This window comes from Condylostylus longicornis, unplaced genomic scaffold (genome assembly GCF_029603195.1).
Source record: "Condylostylus longicornis isolate FDR11 unplaced genomic scaffold, ASM2960319v2 ptg000017l, whole genome shotgun sequence".
Taxonomy (NCBI): domain Eukaryota; kingdom Metazoa; phylum Arthropoda; class Insecta; order Diptera; family Dolichopodidae; genus Condylostylus; species Condylostylus longicornis.
Window position 1 is genome coordinate 1,306,789 of NW_026577986.1, and position 23,684 is coordinate 1,330,472.

The following is a 23,684-nucleotide window of genomic DNA, read 5'->3' on the forward strand; positions in this document are numbered from 1 at the left end:
GCAGCTATGCATACATATATAGAGTTAACGCATATAAATATTAAATTTCTTTTTTGAAAATGAAATCTAAATTTTTAACCTAATTAACAAAAGTAGGCATTTCTTTATAGAAACACAATCTTTTTTTGTGTATGAGAACTATACTAATTATTTCAAATTTATATTATAGAACGCCTCATACAACACTATTGTACATAAATAAATGTTCATATTACAAATACACACTTATAACTTGGTTACATAAAATTCCTTTGCTCATAATACTTACTCTCATCTCATTTGGATGTTGACTTTTAAATTATAAATAGTTTTTTATGGTTTAAACTTACACTACTTAATACTTATTTATTTATTCTTTTGAGTTATAAATAAAATTGTGGGAGAATGCTGATGATGAGTTGCAATAGAAATATTTTATTTTATTATATACATTGAGTTTTCTATTATGAAACATAAATATGTCGAATAAGGATTATAACATTTTGTACATGATCCAAAGGAAAATATTTTGTTTTTTTTTTTAATTTTTGTTTCTTTGAAATTAGGTCAAGTATACATTCGTTTTCCTATTGATTATAAAACATACATACATATATATATAAACATATATGAATTTAACAAATTAGGCATTATGAAGTAAGTAGTTGGTTATTAAATTATCAACAGTCAGTTTTTCTAAATAGCCTTGCTGTTTAAGATTATATTGCATTAAGAATTTTAAAATTATTTAAGTTTTTAATAATTTAAAATTTTCTTACGTATTTGTACATAATACTCGTACATAAGTTGCTTGTACAATATTAACTATTGCAGCTACTGAAATTTAATATTTTGAATGAACTTTCAGACTAACTGTAATTTTCAGTTTTTGTATAAAAATTTCATATTATAAAGCTTATTTGATCAAATTGCGAGTACATATTATATGAAGTTTTGTTTTGCTCAATCAGAGGTTCAGATATATCCAATTAATTTTAATTGTGGAATAGCATAAATAGCGATTTAAGCCTTTTAATATTACCAATTTACGCTAATTTCTTAGAATTAATCCTTCATAGAGCAAATTCCAAAAATCATTTTGCATTTTATTTTCAGTTCTTCGAGTTGGCTTTCAATGCAAACATACAGTTGCTTTCAATAAATTTTATTCAATCAACACATGATTCTTAATCAATCCAATTCTCATCCCTATTTGAAAAAATTTTTCGCGTATCTTGTAATATTTTAACAAAATTAATAAAACTAACATTAGGAAATTTTGCAGTCATGTGTCTAATTACAGTTCAGATGTATCCTTGAAGTTTTTGGAATGACTTACCAAATACGAGGAGTTGTCAAAACCTAATTTATAATTTGGGGTATAATTTGTTCGATAATAATAGAAACGGAAACATTTTGATTTGTTTCAAATTTTGTTACCACGATAAATTATTTTAAAATTTGTCACATTTCTCAATAAATTTGAATAGGTTTGATCAGTAAATGTTCGATTTGATAACATGTTCAACATATACCACGTTCGAGGAATAAATTTTAAATGTTTCTAAGAAAATAGGACAAAAACGGTATATAAGAATTTAAAAAATTGAAATTATTCTGAAGGAATGCTTAAGTCTAGAACCTTGATATGTGTAGGTAGGATACACAATAGAACCTGTTGGAATTCCAAATTCAATTCAATTTAATTCAAATGTATAATATAAATTTTCTAAAATTTTCAAATTATAATTTCACACAATAATTTCCTTTTTTAAAGTCAGAAAAAAAATCATTTAAAACTTAAAATTTCTCTTACGTCCTTGAATATTTAATATACAAGCTTTTATTTGAATGCTTCTTAAAAGGCTTACATGATTCCAAAATTTTAAACTTTTAAAGGAAGTTTTAGTTTCAAACGAACTTTAACGAAATTTCATCTTAACTAGTACATGACCTTTTTTTTTTTTGAAGAAATTGAAAACTTTTAGTTGCAAACTTAAAATATGCGCTCATAAATAGAAAATAGGTTATCAAATTTAATTTTAAAATTCTCTCATTTTTTTTTAATTTGAAATTTTGATCCTATAATAATTTATACTTTTATGTTTTTTTATCTTTATCTTGAATTTTATTCTTATATTTCACATTAAATCTACATTAAATTTTCATATTTTCTCATATATTGTGTTAATATTTAATTTTATAGATCTTTTTAAATCTATATTATGTTAATTTTTTTCTTCAGTCATATGAACCTCTTGAATTGCACATATCTTCATACATATACATATGTAAAAATAAAAGTTCTCTTTATCAAATTATCATAATATCTTTTTATATTCATTTATATAACATGTCATAAGATATCACTTTAAACTAAAAGGAAAACTTATATTTCTCTATGAGTCTCTATAATGTAAAAAATAAAGAAATTTATGTAAGTTTGTATGTGTAAACTGATGATCTAGTGAATTTCCATATGTGACAGATTATGATATGAAATTTTTTTTTTTTTTTGGTAAGCGTATCTTATCGTTTGCCTGCGTTTATAGAATATATTTTAAAAAGTATGGGTTTGATGGTGTACGAAGAAAACAAATGAAAATATTTTTATTATAACAGATTATATTAGACATGTTCATAAAATTTTTTATATTATATTTACATACATTAGTATGTATGTATAGAAATGAGTATATATTTAGGTGTATATATGCATAATATGGTTGCGTGTTTTATAATGGTTAAATTTCATTTATGTATATCCTTTGGATTTGCATAAATGTTATGCCTATTATAATTTTAATAATAATAATAATAATAATATTTCTTTAAGTTACTTTATTTTATTTAAATTTAAGAATATTCTTATTGAAATAATTTTAAAGTATGTATTGGAATGTTGTTGATTAAAATCTTAAAGATGTTGTCATCTTAAAGTTTGTATTGTGTGATGTATTTTAAATTTTTATGATTTTATTAAAAAAATAAAACTAGTTGTGTCAAGGATTTTTTTGTCGTACTTCAGTGAGGAGTTGGAAATTTAAAAAATTAAAATTTATGAGTAATTTTTTCGGAATTTTTGTAGTAAATTAAATTAAAATATTTATCAATAAATAAAATAAGAGTTGCAAATTTTAAGTGTATTACAGTTGATGCGCTCAGCGCATTAATGGCTTATCCAAAATTTTTGCAAAAATAAGTAATGGCCTAAAGAATTGTTCTACATTTTCAAAATAATTATATTACTCCTCTTTTCACTCTATTTTCACATAAATTTATTTTTGCCTTTTAAAAGTTTTCTTAAAAATTAAATATTTAACATTTCAATCGCAATTTACTCGAAATCTGATTTTTCCAAGTAGACCACTAATGCCCTTAGCACTTCAGTTGTAATAATATCTTCATCTATATATTCAATTATCTCAATTTGAGTAGAAAAAAATTAATAACAATAACATTCTCTTTCTTTCAATACGAGTACCATAATTACATTTCGTTCTCTTAAAAATTAGCAGTCAACTGCTACACTGGATGTGTTTTTTTCACAATTCTTTTGTATGGAATAACTACTCACATAAAATTTCCTCTCTAAAATAATGAAGGGAAACCTCATTCTCTTACTTACAATTTTATGAAAATATTTTCAATTTAAATTTTAAGAGAGAGCAACAAAAATTTTTTCGGTTTCCGGTTGTTTTGTTTTATATCGAATTTTAATGTTTATCTCATATCGCATTTGAAAATATGCGCGTACATTGACATATTTATGTTTGTGTGTTTGTGTATGTGCGGTTATAACAATATTATGGTGTACTTGTGAATATAATATACTTACATATTTTCTTTTTTTTTAATATTTTTTATATTAAAAAATAAAAATGACATTTTTTTGATTTTTTTTCTGCTGCCATATTTTAAAAGCGTAGAAAAAAATGCCATTTCCTTTGCTTTTTTTAAAGGGGATCAGAATAATATAATAATCTTTGTGATATAACGGATTAAATTCACATAGGACATTTAGTTTAAAACCGTAACATTATCGTATACACTTTCAATGTTGTAGGTATGTGTTTTTTTTCGTTTTTTTTTTGTCTTTGTAAAGGATATAAAATCCATAACAAAAATGAAAAGTAATAAGAGTGAAAAAAAATGATGGAATGTTGAATGTTTAGAGGGGTGCCTTGCTTTTTATTTTTATTTCCTGCACTTGTGATATTTTTATTTTAGTGTCAATGTTACAAGAAATCAGTTGTATTCACAATAGGCGGTTTAAAATACGCAAAACAAAAAAAAATCGGTCGAAAAAAGATCCTTAAATAAAAATCAAAAGGAGAGAAGAAAAAAAATGAATTTTTTGTTTTTATTGTCACCGCAAACAACGTTTTTTTTCTTCATCCTTAAGATAATGTATGATTTTTTTTTCTCTTAAAATTATATTTTATCATTGAGGCAACCATTATGAGCCAAGGATAATAGAAAAATAAATATATATGTGTATATTACGATATTACATAAAAAGTAAGTTGGTGAAAAATTTTAAGATTTTACGAATATTTCGATTTTTTTGTGTTCTTTTTCTTACGTTTTTATCATAAAATACTTTGGATACAGCAGGATACAAAAAAGGATTTATTATATTAAAGGTTGCCTTGTCACATATAATTTTTTGTCATAGAGAGCGTGTTTTCGTTTTGTTTGATGTTATTTTTATTTTTTTTTTTCGTTTTTTTTTAAATTTTATTAAAAAATGCCATTGATATAATTGAGATTTATACAAGTTTCTATTTTATGTGCGTGTAAGTACATGAATTTCTTTTGAATGAAAGATGATTCCCAAAGTGAAATTTTGGTTTGATAGATAATGGCTAAAATTTTTTTTAATTGAAGAAGATGACAAAAACCTGCTGTTTTTGACTGAAATGCGTGATAGAAATGTACTTTGAAATTTCCGGTATTGCAATAGCTGTTTTTAAAATTCACATCAAATTTTAAATTTTCAATTCAGCATCATTCATTATTTGTACATAGCAAATGAAGTAATTTTGTCTTCAATTTCAATTTTTCGGGAACAACAACTTCTTTCCCAATTGGGGAATTTTCAAGGTAACATCCAAATTATTAGAAACCATTTTACTTACTTAGACTCTTCAAAAGGATTTTCTGCTAATCTGGAATATAATCAAATAGATTTTCTTTGAAAACTGTTGGGTAAATTCCTTACAAAAAATTCATTTTCCGTATTGTCTTGATACAATTGGATAATAATTAATGTTTTAATTTCAGGAAACCTTCTTATACTCTAGCATTTTTCATATACGAGCTTTAATGCAATTTGTTAACTATTTTATATTCGTAAGAATCGTAAAGTACGAATTGTTTTTTCAACCAAATCGGCTCAACTTTTTATATCATTGTTGCTTCTTGGAATTTATAATGTATAAAATTTTTATCGAAATTTCATTTTTATCCAATAAAAATGTTTTCGAATCTTCTTTATTACCAAAATTTCAATATGGTCGTATTCATACCGTACGTACATACCTATATAAACGAAATATAATATTGTATAACTTCATGTAGTAATTTATAAATCTTTTTTAGTTTTTTGTATTATGTGCAATATGTTTTTTTATAATTTTAATTTTCAAAGTTATTCAGCAAACATAAAAAAAATAAACTTCTCAACCCTGTGGCTAAGATCGTAAAATATACAGTATTCGACATTATATATATATATATATATAAATATAAAATGATTGTGAAAGGAATATGAAAGAATATATGAATAAAGGACATTATATATTAAAGGGGCACGTAGAATGATTTAGACTTCAAGAAAAGTCAAGTTCAGGCCTTCAGGTTAAAAGAAAGCAATATATCACTCGTTATATTATCCTTTTTTTTGCTTTCCTTTTTCGCTCTGTATTTCAATTTTTGTATATATAAGAAACGACAAAGATTTAAAATTCAAGAATGATGGAATTTAGATTTAAGCTCTTTATAACAAGAGGTTATACTTTAAGGATTATAATATAGATTAAAAGTGAATTCTTATTATTTTTAAAATATTCGATATCAGTCTACATATCGAATCCGATGCGACAGTAGTTTTACAAAGACAACAAACCAAAAAATAAGATAGGAAACAAAAAAATAAGATAGGGAACAAAAAATTGTTAAAGCTTTTCAAAGGATAGCAAAAAAATTTATTTTTTCGTTAAAGAACAGAGAGATATAGAGAGCAGCAAAAAAGGATAACGAGTTTAAAATATTAAGGAATGAGAAATTATAAATTTCGGAAAAGAAAATGTTTTTGCAAATATAAAAATAAATTTAAAAGAAAATTTATAAAAAAAAATAATAACAATTTTTCTTTAAATTTATTGCAAAAATTCTTGCTATTTTCTATATATTTTTGCTTGTATGTACTCGAATTGAGTTCTTTTATTACATAATATTTTGGTTTAAATGTTTGTTTAATTAAATCTTAGCGTAAATTAAAATTTTATGTTTTTATTAAATTTTAAAAACGAGAAATTATTTTGAGTTCTACAAAAACTTAGTGGTTCTGTTTAATTCTGCAATATCGCGGCAAATAATATTTTTCCCTTCTTTTAATATACCTTCGGAATTAATGTCCTCTCTTGAATTTTAATTGAATTAAATATCAAAATATCCTGTGAATTTGAATGTTTGAAACTTTTAAATTTTGAAGTATTTCAAATCTTTTAATCAAAAAAACATTTTATACAGAAATGAAGATTTTTTTTTATTGTAGAATGACGTTGCCACAATTAAAGAATTTGTTTATGAGGTTTTTAATTTTGAAATTTTCACGAAATTTGAAAATTACTTGGAGTGTTTTATTGAATAAGGCTCTGTTATACTAAAAATATATTCACTAAAGCAATAAAAGTAGAATGCTTAAAAATTTTCTGTTTGTCAAGACCAATTTGTGTGCCATTGTAATTCTCTACACGTTCAGTATAAGTGTTTTTGAGTTTCATGTTTTTAAAATTGTACTTGTGCACATTGATCATTTCTGAAATTAAAGTTCTTTTGTTCGATCGTTAACTTGCTTCTAAATCGCAATCATTTCATGTAAATTCAAAATAACATTTCTGTAATTAGTAAAATTTTTAATTAGATCCAGAATTATTCAAAAAATATCAATATGAAAATATTTTCTAATTTTTGAATAATTAAAATTTGAAATAATATTAAACTCGTTTTGAAAATATAAAAAATTACGATAATATTCAAAATTTAATTTTTCAAACTTTTACATCAGAGTTAAACCTACGAGTTACTTAAGTTTTTGTCAAACATAACGCAATTTTTCTATAATAATTAAGTGTTTTAATTTTTAGCTTCGCCGAAAGTTATGCAATATTTTTATATTTTTAAGAATAAAATTTTTTACGATAATAAAGGTACCATTAACAGCCACTAATTATTTTCGGTTTTATCTTCAAGTACTTTTCAAAATTTATTTTTCTAAATTGGAATTTAAATTTTTGTGGTTGTTTTTTTTTACTTGGTTTTTATTTTGAAATTTTTATTCAATTAATTTAGAAATGTGAGTTCAAAAAATTGAGGTTTTTTTTGTTTTTTTTTTTTTAAATTAAAATTTCACTGTTTCTCCTTCTTTTGCCCATTATTCCCCATAAGAACACTTAAAACTAATTAGCGTTTTATCGTATAATTACGATGTCTATTTCACTTTTTATATGTACATGCTAACATACATAAATACACACATGTAATCCAAATTTTCGATATTAATTAAATTGGAATTTAAAAACCACTCGAAAATTTATATTTTTTTTTTCAATAAAAAAAGAAAAATGTGGAAAAAATTTTGAAATTTTTTGCATGAAATTTAGATTAAAAGAAAAAAACAAAAAAAAATTGTGAGCGGAATTTTTTTAAACAAATGTTTTTCCGTTTCCTAATTGCAATTTATGAGACTTTTTTTTTTTTTGAATAAAAAAATTCGAAATTTAATTGCGGTAAAAAAACTTTGTTATTTTTTTTTCTATTTTTTATTAAACTTTTTTTTTTTATATTTTAATTAGGTCACCAACGAAATAGCTAATTAAAGTAATAAAATTGTGATGTTAAAGAAGAGTGTGAGTGGTAAAATTGGCATGAAGTTTGTCAGTTTATTTTCTAGTTTTGTTCAAAATTTCTGAGAACGTTGAACGAATGACGGCATATGATTCACAATTTCACTTCCTCTTAATTTTCATTCGTTTTTTTTAGTGTGTTTCCTTGGAAATTTTCAACTTGTAAAATATTCTCCAAATAAATTTGATTTTTCGTATTTGAAGAATGAAAACAGAGAGAGAAAAGAGAAAAGTTTTCGTTTTTAGTTTTCTCGTTTTGGGTTTTAAGTTTAAAGTAGAATTTAAACTCTTAACTATTAAAATATCCTTAAGGATTTAATTTAACAATTACGAATGAATACAAGACTTTGTTTTTGGATTTTTTTCTTTTAATTATTTTTGAAATTCGTGACTTGATTTTTTAGATTTAAGTCATAAGTAAATGTTTTTATCATTTTTCTAGTAAGTAAAAATAGGGAAAAAAATTAAAAAAGTTTTTGTTTTGTTATTGTTTCAAAAGGTCCTTTGTCTTTGTTTTTAGTTTATTTGTGTATTTTTTTTAAAAATAGGAATAATGATAAATAATGTAAGTTAATTTAGAGATTCAAAGGAATTTATTTGTGTTTAAAATTTGTTTTTTTCTTCAAAGTAGTCCGTATACTTACAGAATTTTAATTTAAGCTTAGTTACAAATTAGTTTTGGTTGGGGCAAGAGTTTTGTTCAGGATTAAACTAAAACTTTATAATCTTGTAATTATTATTGAAGAGTATTCAAAAAATTTATACATATTTAAAAATGCAATATTTACAGTCAACGAGATTCTAAATTTGTTTTTTATATTTTTTAATTCATTGGATGAAAAAAAACTGAGTTCTCATAGGTCGTATCTTTGCCCAATATGCTCACAAGTTTAAAATTTATAACGTGCAGAAAATTTCACACATCATTTCACACTCTTTATACCCGTACGAACGTATGTTCGAAGGGTATACTAAATTTGCCTTACCGTTTGTAACGCTAAGAAATAACGGTCTTAGATATAGACTCAAGTGTATGTTTTTGATCAGCGTCAAATTCTGAGTTGATTTAGCTTTGTCTGTCCGTCCGTCCGTCCGTCCGTCCGTCCGTCCCCACGATAACTCAAAAACTAATTTAGCTAAGTTCACCAAATTTTTACAAATGATTTATTGTACTAAGTGCCAGAACCCTATTTAAATTGGACATTATCGGGGTACCGATTCGGGTAGCTGCCATACAACTTCAAAATTTATTTGGCTATATCTCAGAAACTATAAAAGTTGTGGTATTGAAATTTCACACAAACGAATATATTAGTAGGGCCAATGTGTATGATAAAAGTCGTTGAAATTACTTGGCTCCTTCTGGTACCTGCCATACAACTTCAAAAGTTATTTGGCTATATCTCAAAAACTATATAAGCTATGGTATTGAAATTTCACACAAACGAATACACTAGTAGGGCCAATGTGTATGATAAAAGTCGTTGAAATTACTTGGCTCCTTCTGGTACCTGCCATATAACTTCAAAAGTTATTTGGCTATATCTCAGAAACTATAAAAGCTATGGTATTGAAATTTCACACAAGCGAATATATTACTAGGGCCAATGTGTTTGATAAAATTTGTTAAAATTTCTTAGCTTTTTCTGGTAGCTGCCATACAACTTAAATAGTAGTTTGGCACACACAGTATTTTGAAAAACAGACAGTATTGAAATTTTGCATAAATTAATGTGTCCCTTAGTCAGTTATGGCATGTTTATTTGCACATAGGATAACAAATTCGTACGGGTATCACAGAGTTGACAAGGCCAACTCTATTTTTTTTCTCGTTTTAATATAAATTCAAAGAAAAACAGATGGGCAAGTTGTAATTTACAAAAAAAAGGAGAGTGAAACGAAAATGTGTGTAGAACTTTCAGTGTAGTTCTTTTAGGAACAATTTTTTCTCAGAATATTTGAAAATTCGTAAATTTAATTGAATTCAAGGTAAATAATTTAAAAATTGGATTTAAGAAGTTGATTCCACTAATGTTAAATTTCTTTAATTACATGATTTACTTAGAACACGACAAATCGACAGTTTAAAACTTTTTCGATGCACTGAGAAAAACAAAAGATTTAATTTTAAAAATAAAAATTCTCGTTGAAAAAATAATAAATCAATCTGAGAGTTCAAATTTGGTAAATGGTGATTATCCAACATTTCATATCATTTAGAGAACATTAAAACTGAATTGAAAAATAAAGAAGCTTTTCCTAAGAATATCTTTATTTGAAAATCCGTCCAGCCAACTAATCTTTTCTACTGAATTTGTAACTCCGACATTTAAAATTCGCCATCCTTTCGTATTTAAAAATTTTCTTGAACAAAATGGTTTCTGCATGGGCTCGTTATATATAGAATAACACTAATAAAGAAGAATTATAAATAATATTTTTACTTTTTTCTTTGTTTTTTTTTCTTGTTTCTGCCAATTATTGTGTGACATGAATCCTTAATTTGATTATCTTCTTTGTTTGATCTTCAATTTATTAGAAGATTTCTATGTGTGGAGAGGTACCAACTTTTATATTTAAGAATTTTTTCTATTTAATTTGTGAAGTAAAACTGATGTAATTATTCTATTTCCTTTTCAAGAAAAACAAGAAGTTCGTACGTACTTTACTATGACTCCGGATTAATTTATGGATTCCAGTAAATATATACAGAGTTATAAAGAAAATTATGATTAAAAGGATAATTCAAAAAAAAAGCAATAACAAAATTTATTGAATTGTTTAACATTTTCACCTTGCATTTATCAACTTAATAACAGGCATTTTGTATAACAGTCATTCATCAATAAATTTTTAAAACTAAAACTTTCAATAAATTTAAACGAAGAGCATCCTTGAAATTTAAATGAAATCCATTAATAAATAACAAATTTAAAATTATGAAATCCAATAATAAATTGGTTGTAAAATATTTGGTGAAAATTTATTGTTAAAATATTGTCAGTCATTTTAAACTTTTTATAAAAGGATTTTCACAATGGACAAATCATTAAAACCAATCCGTTTTAAGGTCATAAAATAAATGTTGTTGTTATTATTAATATTTTATTTATTATGTGGCGAAAATTTGTTTATAGGGTTGTTTAATCCCCATTTAATAAAATGAGAGAGAATATTGTACTTTTTTCGCCTTCTTCTCGAATGAAGCCCAAATTTTCCAAAAAAATTTTAAAAATTGATTGCCCACAATATTTTATTTCTAGTTCATATTTTAGGTAATTACTTTTCAAGTGCGAAAATATTTAAGTAATTTTAATTACTTTCGCTTTATTTGGTGTTCATCCGCAATTGTAAATTATTGTAAGAACTAAAAGTTGCTTTGTTGGAAAACATACCTGTAATGCATTAAAGCAAAGCCAATTCATTAATCCTTTCTTTTTAGGAATATCATATGTCTTGGAAACCCTGTACTTGTATTATAGAAGATTTTTGTCTCAATAAATTACTTGTAAAAGCAAAAAGAAAAATTCTACATTTAAAACAAAAATTAATAAGAAAATCTCTTGTGTAAACTTTTAAGTATTTTTTATGTTCTAAAATTTTAAAACTCATGGTGTTGGCTATTACTATAAGAGTTTATGTTTTTTGTCTTGAAAATTTTTATTATAGGTTTATTACACTTCAGTTAATGTGTTATTTTAGAATTAGTACATTTTTAAAAAGGCGATAAATTTTCATTGTAATTCCAAAAAAGGAGCAGGTCTACATTAATATTTATATATTACATTGACCTTAAAAATGTTTTTTTTTTTGTCATAATACCAATTCCCATATCAATTACAGATATCGTCTTTGTCTACAACAAACAAAAATAAAAAGGCTGCAATTTTTATAAAATTTTTATACAGAAAACTAGGACAATGTAAAAGAAACAATTATTGTTAATCGACACGATACAATGATGCGAAAATTGCTATTTGATAACACTGATAAGATTGAGTTGTTAAGGAACTTTGGAGAAGTTCGTTGTTTCAATTTACTTTAAATATACCCACATTTCTAAATCAATAAATGTGGGTTCAAAATTATGTAATTATTTAAAATAAAAATTGTAAGTAGTTTTTCATATTCATCTTTATTCCATCTTCTAAGAGAAAGTTTGCATACTAGATGGCTTGTAAGAAAATATGGTGAAGGAACTGAGTTAATCCGAAAAGCAATAATCAATCCTTTTACACGTGATTATTCATAGCAAATTTTGTTTCAATCAAAAACCCAAATTTTAATTGAATTTTTTCATCCAAATTTTTTTTTTTTTCAATAACTTTAAGATTACCTTAAATTTCGATTACTGAGATTATGCAACAAAATTCTTGGTAGGCCTTCATTCGATCTACAACTGGTTATGATAAAAACACAAAAATTTTTTGATCCAAATGCAAATAATTTTCATATTTTTGTTTATTTTTATGATTTTTTTTGTTCTAGGACGACAAATATTTTCTGTTTCTTTTCCTTTGTTTATCCATACGTACTTATTTATTCTAGGCACCGAAAACAACAAAAAGAATAACAAAAAAATAAACCGATTTTGTTGACAAAATGTTTATTTGGTGCGCTTACGTTGAAAACGCGCTCTTTTCTTTATTTCTTGGTTATTACTTAATTTTTGTTTTGCTAAGAAAATAATTTTTTTTTCCTTCTCCCTTTTGAGAAAATATTTATTTTGGCCGTGAATCTATTATGAAATCGATGTTAACTTATATATTATTTATATATACATAAGTATACATAATTTACAAAATATATGACATACCTATAGGATAAGCTAATTTTATCCAATTTGGAATGGATTAACGAAGGATAAAGTAATTGAGGACAGTGTTTTATCTCTTGAGTATTCTAATAATTAAGAGTTTCAATTTTATATAAATATTGTTCGCTCATTTTTATTTTAATGTTTCTGCAGAATTTTCGTGACAAGAAATTTTTAAAAAAATTTTCTTATGAATATTTTTGGCTCTCTTAAATTTGTGAAAACTTAATAAGGATTTTTCTGTATTCAACTTAATTTAAGAATTGTTCACTTAATAAGTTTGTTTTCTTTTAATATTTATTAAAATTTCAAAAAATTTTTAAAATAATGATTAGTAAATAAAAGATTTTAAATAAATTATATTTGAATATTTTGTTATTTTGGTTTGTTCGTTTTAATTTGGGGTTATCGTATGTTTTCAATATTGTGTCGTGTTTTGGTCTTAAAGATTTGGTCGTAAGATTTCAAAAAAGTCCGAATTCTATTTATAATTTTTTGTATGTCTGGAACATTTTTGGAATACAATAAACTTTAACAAAAAATTAAATTTAACTATAAACTAATTGAAATTAAAATTGTTTAATTAATATACATTTTGTTTTTTGTTTAATTTCAGGTAAAAATTGTTTTACTTCTTGATTTGATTAAACCTCGTCTGGTAAGAATTTAAAAATTTTTAAATACATGGTTTAAATCCATATTACATTACCTCTATAGTATAATGATAAAACATTAAAAATCGACTCCTAGTCAACGTTTTGAATATAGAACCAATTATTTTCCGAAATTTTTTTTCTTTATTTAATTGGCAAACAAAGTTAAAATTAAAATTGGGCACATATTTTTTTAAAAATGGCTTTTGATGCAACAGACTGACCGATATCTCAAAAATAGTTTACAACACTCAGCAATGGAAAATGTCGTCAAAATTTTGTCGTTGTCTTGAAAATGGATTCGGCCTAAAATCACTCAAGTGTTTTTATCTTTAAAAATTTATTCAACAAAAGTTGTATCATACTCCCCCAAGCCGTTTCATGCTCTGTAAATATAATTTCGGCTCGATTGTCAACTTTTGGATCTGAAATTTCTTTAATACAAATGACACGCTTAGATATATATTATATTTCTTTATTTATAATTTTATTCGGAAATATTAGATTTTAAAATTAAAATGAAATTAAAAGTGGCAACTCCACTATTGTTTATTTTAAGTTGTTATTTATTAAAAACTGTATAGAGGAATTTATTTAAAAACTCTTAATTTATACAAAATTTCTAAGAATTTTTTATATTTAATTATATTATTAATGTTAAGCTTATTAAATTTTAACAATGCTAAAATATTTTTATAAAGAAAATTTTTAATTTTCTTTTATATACGAACATGTATGCGTGTGCATGAGTTTCTATTTTTCTTAATTATAATCTTAAAACTAACAGAATTTTTATTTGGAAATCTTCTTTTAATTTCATGAACGTTTTAAGTCCTTGTACTCATATACGTACGTGCATATATTTATGCTTTCATAATAAATGTTCGTGTACGCATTCTTGTGTATTTCAAATAAACAAAATATTAGAAGAATAAAAATATCCTTGAATTTCATAGTTAAATTAACTTTTATTCTTATAAAATTTTCTTTATTTTTCTTAAATTCTAAATTTTTCTCCTAGACTTAATTTATTAATTTTATATAATTAAAATAAACAAAATAAAATAAAAGTAGATATAGAAAAAATTCCTAAAATTATGCAATAAAAATCAATCGATTTTATTATTAAAGAAAAACAAAGAGAAGAAAGCGAAAGGTTAATATAATAAATTTGACATAAATGGGGAAAAAATTAGGTTCTTTATTAAATAAGAGACAAACAACTACTATGAGAGAAAGGCAATGATTTTTCTATTATTCTCTTAAGTAAAAATAATATGGAATAATTAAAACGAATGTTTTCTTTTTGATATGCTTTTAATCCTATTAAAATTATATGCTTAAACTTTTATTATGAGGGTTTTAATTCTTAACAAATGTGAAATTTTGTATATGTGGTATGGTAGTACAAATGTAATGCTCTTCAGTTTTGCTTCTCTTCAAAATATTTGTAATTATTTCTCTTAAGTTATTTACGCACATAATTGTTGTCTCTTTCCGTTTCGAAATCAATTGAACATAGTTTAAGAGATTTGCAACAATGTAAGAAAAAACTTAAACAAATATTCTAGTGTATTTAAATTAAAATCAAGAGAATATGGAATGTAAGATGAAGCACTCAAGATTATAAGATCTTGGAGATTTGTATATAAATTCTAACTTTATCTTATAATATGATCAAATTTGAATTATGTGGGCCAATAATTACAACAAATTTTTTTTTCTGAAATTTACTCTTTAAAAATTCAGCAAAAGCAAAATGTGACACTATAGATTAGAATCAAAAAATTGTGTAAAAGAGACTTTCATATGTTGTATTTGCTATTATTATTATAATGACTATAATAATTTAATGTTGTTATTAGCATAATTATTCAAACTAATAAATAATTCATAGAGTTGTTTGAAAATGTATTATAAGCTTATGCTCCGATTTCAATTTATTTACAATTGAATTCAATTTACTACCTTAAGGTTTTTTTATTTTCACATGAAAAGTTTGTGAATCTATATTTACACGGAAAAACTTGTATTTTACCTGTACACGGACACAATTATTGTGAATCTGATGAAATAATCGCTAAGAAAACTAGAAATTGAATTTTCGAATTTTTTTGGAGTTTTCATAAACCCTAACCCTAAAGGATTATTTTAATATGAAAATTGTCCTTTTTAAATTCTGCCTCGTTAATATTATGTTTGGTAACATACTGTACAACCAAAAACGGGTTAATGTACTGTTAGTTATGTAAATTTTTAACGAAAACTTGTAAATTTTTATAAAAGCATTGAGTATTATATAGCACAGTAGTAAAATCAAGAAGAATTAAGAAAAATAAATGGAAAATTCCTTGTCCTTGTTTTATATTTTTCATATTGCTTTGTTTTTCGTCGATTTCGTTTACGTTTATTGCTATAGAATATTAGAAGATTATTTTGAACTTTATATTGTTTGATCGATTTACACAATATTGTTGTAAAAATTATTTTTAAAGAAAATTAACATGAAACTTTAATAGAAACAATTAAAAAAATTTAATATTAATATAAATAGTAGTACTTAATACACAATATATAAATACATACATACATCCTTATGTATAAAGATATTAATTTTTATGTACGTATGTAATTTATTGCTCATTATTCTTATTATTAGTTTAATATTGTGGAGCTGGTATAATAAAATCCAATATAGGAAGTAATAAAATAATAATAAATTATTAAAAAAATATATATATATTTTGTCAGTGTTTTAGTGAAATATTGCATACACAGAAAATAATAATAGTAATTTAATATTAATATGCAATATAGCAATAAGACTGAAACAAAAGAATGTCATTATAATATTTTGTTATGTATAGATTTTTACATATATATATTTGGTGTACATATATTATGTATAACACAACATGTAGGTAATAAGGATATTTTATTTTTCTCCTGATTAGGATTGATCTTAAGATATGTAATATGTATAACATTATTAAATATGATACTTGTATACATCTCTCCTTCTTCAAATTAAGGTTTACAGTATCTCTTGTACTGTATATATATAATTTTATATATTGATGTGTGAGAATGAGAACTTGTATTTTATTCATGTATCTTTCATGTATGAAATATTTTTGTATTAAGCTATGAAAGTAATAAGATTTAATATTCGTGTTCTGAGATTTGGGGACTTTATTAAGAAAGACATATTTTTTATTGTTGTTCTTATTTCAATAACATTTCTAGCATAATATATGGAAATGTATATTATGTGTTATAAGTGTTCTTTATAGCAGAGGTATATACAGCAGGAGCTGAATTTAAATTAATTTTATTGGATCAAAATTAGTTTTTGAGAGAGTTGTTTAGATTTATTTTGTTTTCAGAAATTGATCAATACCTTATGATACCTTTGCCTGTGATAATATTTAAACTTCTATCATTTTTAGTGACGGGAACTCTGGAAGGAAAACGTCTTCATTATGTGTTTTTTAAACACTTATGTCTCTTAAACTGTTGGTAATATTGAAATTTTCTTCAGAAATATTGAAATTTGATTATTTTCAATTTCCTTGCTTTTCCTTTTTTAAGTTTTTTACTTCTAGATTTTTATTTTTCATTCATTTTCGACATCGAGTTGCAAATCCCAAAATATGGTATTTAAAACTTTCTTGCCATTAGTAATATCCTATATATTTCGACTTGTTATTTAGAATTTTTATTGTAATTACATAATTGTCATTGTAATATCAGTCACGTTTCAAGATACAATTAATAATTCAAACACAGACTTACTTACAATGAAATCGTTTTCAAAAACGTATAATTAACATTTGTTTGAATTTTCCGAAATTTCCAAATGAGTTGTGTCTTTTTGAGAGAATTATCTTTCCTCTTTTCAGCTTCCAAGTTATTGTTTTTATTAAATGGTGCTTAAAATTTTCAGGAAAAAATTACAATCATGATTTGTTAAATTATTTGGTATTATTATGATTGTATAAGGTTTATTATAACGTTAAATTACTGTTCTCAAATAGTTGTATAAATTTTTTTTTTGAAAAGCCAAAATAATAAGCAAAACAAAAGACTTTTGTTTTTATTTGAATTTTTTTCCACCCTCCCTTAGAATTTATTTTATTTTTGTATTTCTTCTTGTATATATATATAATTGTATATAATATAAAAATTGTGGAATTGAGAATTTTCCAGGACATTGATCTTGTTAGAAAATATAAATATAGAATGGGAAATCTTGTATGAAAAATAAAAATAAAAAAAAAACAGGAAATTTAAATGAGATTTGGAAAAAAATTTTCTTGTTATTCTTGTTTTCTTGTTAAAATTTGTCAAGGGAAATTGTATATTTTTCTGGTTATTTGAATACAATTAGAAATTTTGTTTTATTTATTGTATTGTTGTTTTTTTTTTTTTTTTGTTCCTTTGGGTTATTTGTTGAGTGAATCCTTAATTATTTTAAATTTGTTCTAATTATAATGAAATAATTTTTGTTTTATTTTTTTTTTGCTGTATCTTTTGTTTTCCCGGGGAGGGTAGAATAATATTATAAAACAATTGAATTTAATGAAAATCCCAGTTACTCAAATTAACAAAATTTTTTTTTGGAAATCGTTAGAGAGTGTTGAATAATCATGTAAATTTGATTAATCAAAAGGATTTGAGAATATTTTGAATTATTATTCAAAATATTTGAATTTTACGCATATTTTATAATTTTTGATGAAATTTTGAAATTTTGACAATTTAATTTGTAAACAAAACTTGTATTTAGTCGAAATTTTTGTAAATTTTCTCATAATCTATACGAATATTTTAGACTACAACGTTTTTTAAATACCAAAGTAGGTAATTAAGTGACCTAATTTTTTACAATTACTTTATTTATTGTTGCTTTTCACACTTGAGTTTCCAAATCTATGTTAATCTAAGGATTTTCAAAGGAATTTTTACAAATTTCTCTCTCTACCTCATATGCAAATATTCATGTGTTCATAGTTTTATTCAGCATAAATATGAGATAATGTTAATTTAAAATTCCGTATTTTATTATTGTATATGAAAAAAAGGATATTTGTGGAATTTTTTTTACTATTTTTAGCCACATGTACATTGTATCTAGTAAATACAAAGTATAATCTAGTGTAGTAAAACACCATAAATGAAACCACATTTAAAATACACTATACTTAAAAAGGATAACCATCTTGTCCTACATATAAAAGTAAATAAAAACAAGAAAAAAATACAAATAAATTTTCTTTGTTAGATTTAGTTATAATGTATACATTATCCTTTTCCTGCAGATACTTTGCCCTACTGGAAACCATATAAGAAAAATAAAGAATAAAAAAACAAAAGAAATTTCTTAGGTGCTTTTATCCTTAACATTTTTTGCTTATTTTTTTTTTTTGACCTCACATGTTTTCAAGTTATTATTTATGTTTTTTAATTGCAGTTAAAGGATGTTTCTGCATTTGTATCTACAAAACAAAATCTTGAAACACATATCGATAAACACAAGAAAAGGACATTTTTAAGTTTTTTTTTGTTTTATACACACACACACATATTTAAATAAACACATGTTGTATATTGTGTTTTCAGGAAAAAATTCTTATAAAAATTCCTTAACAAAAAAAAAGCAAGAAAAACATGGGAAATCAATAAAAAATTTAGAGCATATATAGGAAGACTGAGGTGAATATGGGAAACAAAGGAGACACTTGTTTGCTAAAAAAAAAATTGCTTAGTTTTTCCTATTTTTCATTTTGCTTATTTCTTTTGCTTGTTTATTCTATTTTAAGCTTTTTATTTGTAAAAAGGATAAAAGTTTAAAATTCAACGTGCTGTTTATTCTTTGTTCCTGCTTCTCTTTGTTTGTCATCTCTATTATTGTTTCTTCTTATATGTTGTAATACTTATGTATTCTTATTAAATGATGCAAATATCAGGTGCATTTGAAATGAATATGTCATATTTAGTAGAAGAATTAAAGAAAGCATGAATAATTTTTTGAATAAATCTTCATTTTGTAAAGAAAGTTTAAAGTAACGATTTGGAAATAATGAAAATGTGAAATTTTCTACTAGAAATGTTGGAATTTTTGTTTCTGCATATAAATACTCGTACATACTAATATGATCAATATTATTTGAGAAGTTAAAATCAAAAACCAAAAATTTATTTAAGTGAAAGTCATTTGTAAAAGTTTTATTTAAGATATATGGGTTATGCAGAATTCATAAATAGATAAAAAATAAAATTTTAACAAAATTTTGTCAAAAAATAAAATATTTTAGTTGAAAAATTAAGATTTAACGTATTTCTTGCAAAAGAATCTTTGTTTGTATTAAATAAGTCATAATTTTTTAAATCTCAAATCTCAATTTATTAAAGACAGTTAAAAATCCAGATTTAATAAAATTTAACAGGATTTTAGTTAACTAAGTAAATTATTCTAATTTCTTAAATGTCTTAAGTCCATTGTATTAAAAGATGTTTGTAAAATTATGGGAGATGCTGTTTTTCATCCATAACCATCATAGTTCCGAGACTCGTTGCATAAACATATTATAATATTCTTGTACTGCATATAAATTTAGTACATTTTTAATTTGATTTTGTGATTAATTTGTAATTTAATTATATTGTGGTCTTAAAACAATTCCTAAATTCAAAATTCCCAAAATTTCAACTAACATTTGTATTAGTTTTGCTTGTTTGACTGACTTTTCCCTTAGTAAACACTAATTTTGTTGAGATATTGCACAGTAAACTATGTTTGATCGCAATACACGAAGAAGTTCACAAGAGTGGTTATAAGGCCAATTTTACTTGTTTGATATTTAATTTAAGTAATACACAGTGAGTATTGGGAGCATGGTGTACGAGGAAGCTCACGTTTAGACCTAGAAAAAATTACGCTACCACGGCTATGATTAAAGATGGTTATACAAATTAAATATACCATCTTATTATAAGATATTTCAAGCCTTGATAATTATAGAATGTCAAAGAATTTAACACATTGTTGACCGGTAATTTTACTGCAAATTTATCTCATGTCATCGGCTATTATTTCGTAATTGGATGTGGAAGTAAAATACTAAAAATAAACTTATATAAATAAGTTTTATTTATTATTTAACTTTTAATATTTTTTTGTATGATAAGCAGTATTATATACGAATATCATGGTGTAATATCTTGTTCGTTAAACTCTTCTTCCAAATTATCGTCACTATCTGATGCTATTATATTTCTTTTTTGATATTTTGGTGGCCTAATATCAGAGTCGCTCTCTTCTGATACAGTATCAATTTCACAGTTATCACAATTTGATTCATAATCAGTCGGACAATCAAATAAAACATCCGCGTGTAGTTCATTGAAAGATTCTTCATTACGTTCCATCATTGGTTTTTTAAATTTTTTATATTATTAAATATTTTTTACAACATAAAATTTGGCGAATCTTACAAGCGAGAGAAACAGCTTGTGTTATACTGATCAACTATTGCACTATGTGGTCAACAGAGAAAACAACAGCAATGAGAAAAAAACGCATCACAACTTTACTCGTGGCCGGTCAACAATGTTCGGCCGTAAAAACACGAGTTAACTAGTTTTGATATCTTATTTCCATTTTATTTCTTTTTTGCGACATTTTGCATTAATAGTAGGCATGGTTATAAGGTAAAAAGCAGTTTTAATTTTTTTTTGAAATAAAACTGCTTCTGAGTTTACTTCCCTAATTAATTCAATGCTGTTGCTTTTGTTAAAAACTAATCTCTAAGAATGAAATTTTTATATATTTTTTTTTAAAAGAAATTTACATTTTATAAGTCTGTCTTAATATTTTAAAAAAAAACTTATTTTTAATTGGCATAAATTTGCACATTTTATTTTATGAATTTTTCACATAAAATAAAATGAGTAGAATAATGTGGTCAGTAATGTGTTCTTCAAATTGAATTTTCTTCTCATTCATTGTTATACTCACATATACTCACTTCAAATTATATTTTTTTACTCTATTTAATCCTCTCAATAATATTTGAAGCACGTGTAATGTGCTAGTGGTGACTTTATTATAAAATTTTTTACATTAAAGAACTTGTTATTCTTTCTCTTCTTATTTAAATTCCATTTGTTTCTTGTTTGAATTTCATTTTTACAATGTTCGTATGTGCTTCACTGTAATTTAATTTTGTTTTGGATGGTCAACCATTATTATTGAAAAAAAATTTTTTTTTTTTTGTAAGTTTAAAAAAATATATTAATTTTTAAAAAAATATTAAATTTTTTTTGAAACTACTATTAAATTGAGATTTTCAATTTAATGTGGAAAATATTTTTTATACGTACATGAATTCAAAATTTGTATTTATATTTGTGTCTCTTTTTGAAGTATGATGCAGTTATAAAGTATTCGTGTTCGCATAATAATTGTATCAGTACATTTTGACAAGCTGAACTGGATTCCGGATCGATTTAGGCATTTGGGCTTTCTGTTCGTTCTGATAACTCAAAATCGCAAAACACTCAAATTATTAACCTAATTATGGCACGAAATCTAACTTGCTTCCGGTTGGAACGATAGTTCGAGTTGTCAATTGTCAGAAAACTCCAAAAATAATTTAGTAATTTTTTAAAAACTGTAAAGCATATTCTTATAAAATTTGGTTGTGTGATTGTACAATTTCTTACAATAGCTGTCATACAACTTAATAATTTTTTTAAAAAATTCTTGGAAACTATAAAGACTAAAGTATTAAAATTTTGCTGAAAAGAGTTGGAATTTCAAATATGAAAACGACCTGTTAAAGTTATTTTTAGAAACAATATAACTAAAACTTAACTGCGTACTCAAATTTTGTCTATTTGAAAGTAATGGAATGCGTAGATACTTGTGAATGTTGCCAAACTACTTTCAAAATTTCAAAGGCTTGCAGCGCTCAAATTGCGCTTGAATTAAAATGTTAATGGGAACTATGTGTGAACCTTTACCACATAAATTTTGGTAAGCATTCGTTTGGGTATCATAAAGTTGACACTGTTAATCCTGGTTTTTCTCATTTTTGCTTTTTTTAATTCTTGAATATTATCCAGAAAGTTTTACTTATTTTTTAACACTTTTCCAAAAATTTTTTTAAAAAAAATGCTTATTAGTTTGACTCTGTCCTTCCGTCCGTCCGTGGACACTTTTTTTGTTTACAAAACTTCAAACCCTTGAAGATAGAAAGCTGAAATTTAATACGTACATAGATCCTTACTAGAAACTTATTTCTGTAGAACAAAATTTTTACCTATCTCCCCCCCCTCTAGAAGTTATACCCGCCCAAAACCCTAAAAATGACCTTTTCTTTAACTATTTATTGCTATGAAACCATAAGTATTTTTGAAATTTTGCAAACGCAGAAAGGCAGTGGCTTGCTTCCCCTAGCGCGGTATACTATAGATAAACTATAGAAAAACAAAACGTATCTAAAGTCCGTTATGTAAAGTCCTTTTTTTCCAAATTTTTGATGTCGTTTTTCTTCTAGACCCCAACCTGCAGAAGCTTGAAATTTTAGGAACTTTAGATATTAACAAATAGTTCATTTCGCTAGAAGAAAATTTTTTTCCATCTCCACCCCCTCTCAGGTTATTGCTTCTTGAAGTTTGTAAAATTTGAATTTTTGACACCTTATATTTCCGAAACCGCAAGCTTTTCCAAATTTTTATAAACGCAAAAAGCTAACGGTAAATTCCATGAAATTAAAAAATATAATTATTTTTCTTAACTCGCACAATTAACCCTTAAAATCGAGCATTATGTTAACTCCTTTTTATATTAATTTTCGCTTTATTTCAAACACTGCATATATGCGTCATCCTAAATATATGCAATTCTAGAAATAGTTTTGTATATGAATGAAAATAATTTTAATAGTTTGATAGGTATACATAGACTGTATTTAAAAGCAGAATTTTCACTTGTTGAAGGGAAAAGTGCTACAATACAAACCATTGGTTTGACCCAACTTTATTAAATAATATGAGTGTTAAGTAATGTATAAGAACTTTTAAGATCTAAAATACTTC

General features: G+C 24.3%; 1 protein-coding gene across 1 annotated transcript in view; it reads left to right on the top strand.

Annotated features, from left to right (window-relative positions):
• LOC129606019 (probable serine/threonine-protein kinase DDB_G0282963) overlaps positions 1-19,602 on the top strand; it is an 88,257-nt gene extending 68,655 nt beyond the window's left edge. The window contains exon 2 of the mRNA XM_055516069.1: positions 19,550-19,602. Within this exon, the coding sequence (XP_055372044.1) occupies positions 19,550-19,602 (53 nt within the window). The remainder of the gene's footprint in view (positions 1-19,549) is intronic.
• The last annotated feature ends 4,082 nt before the right edge of the window (positions 19,603-23,684 follow it).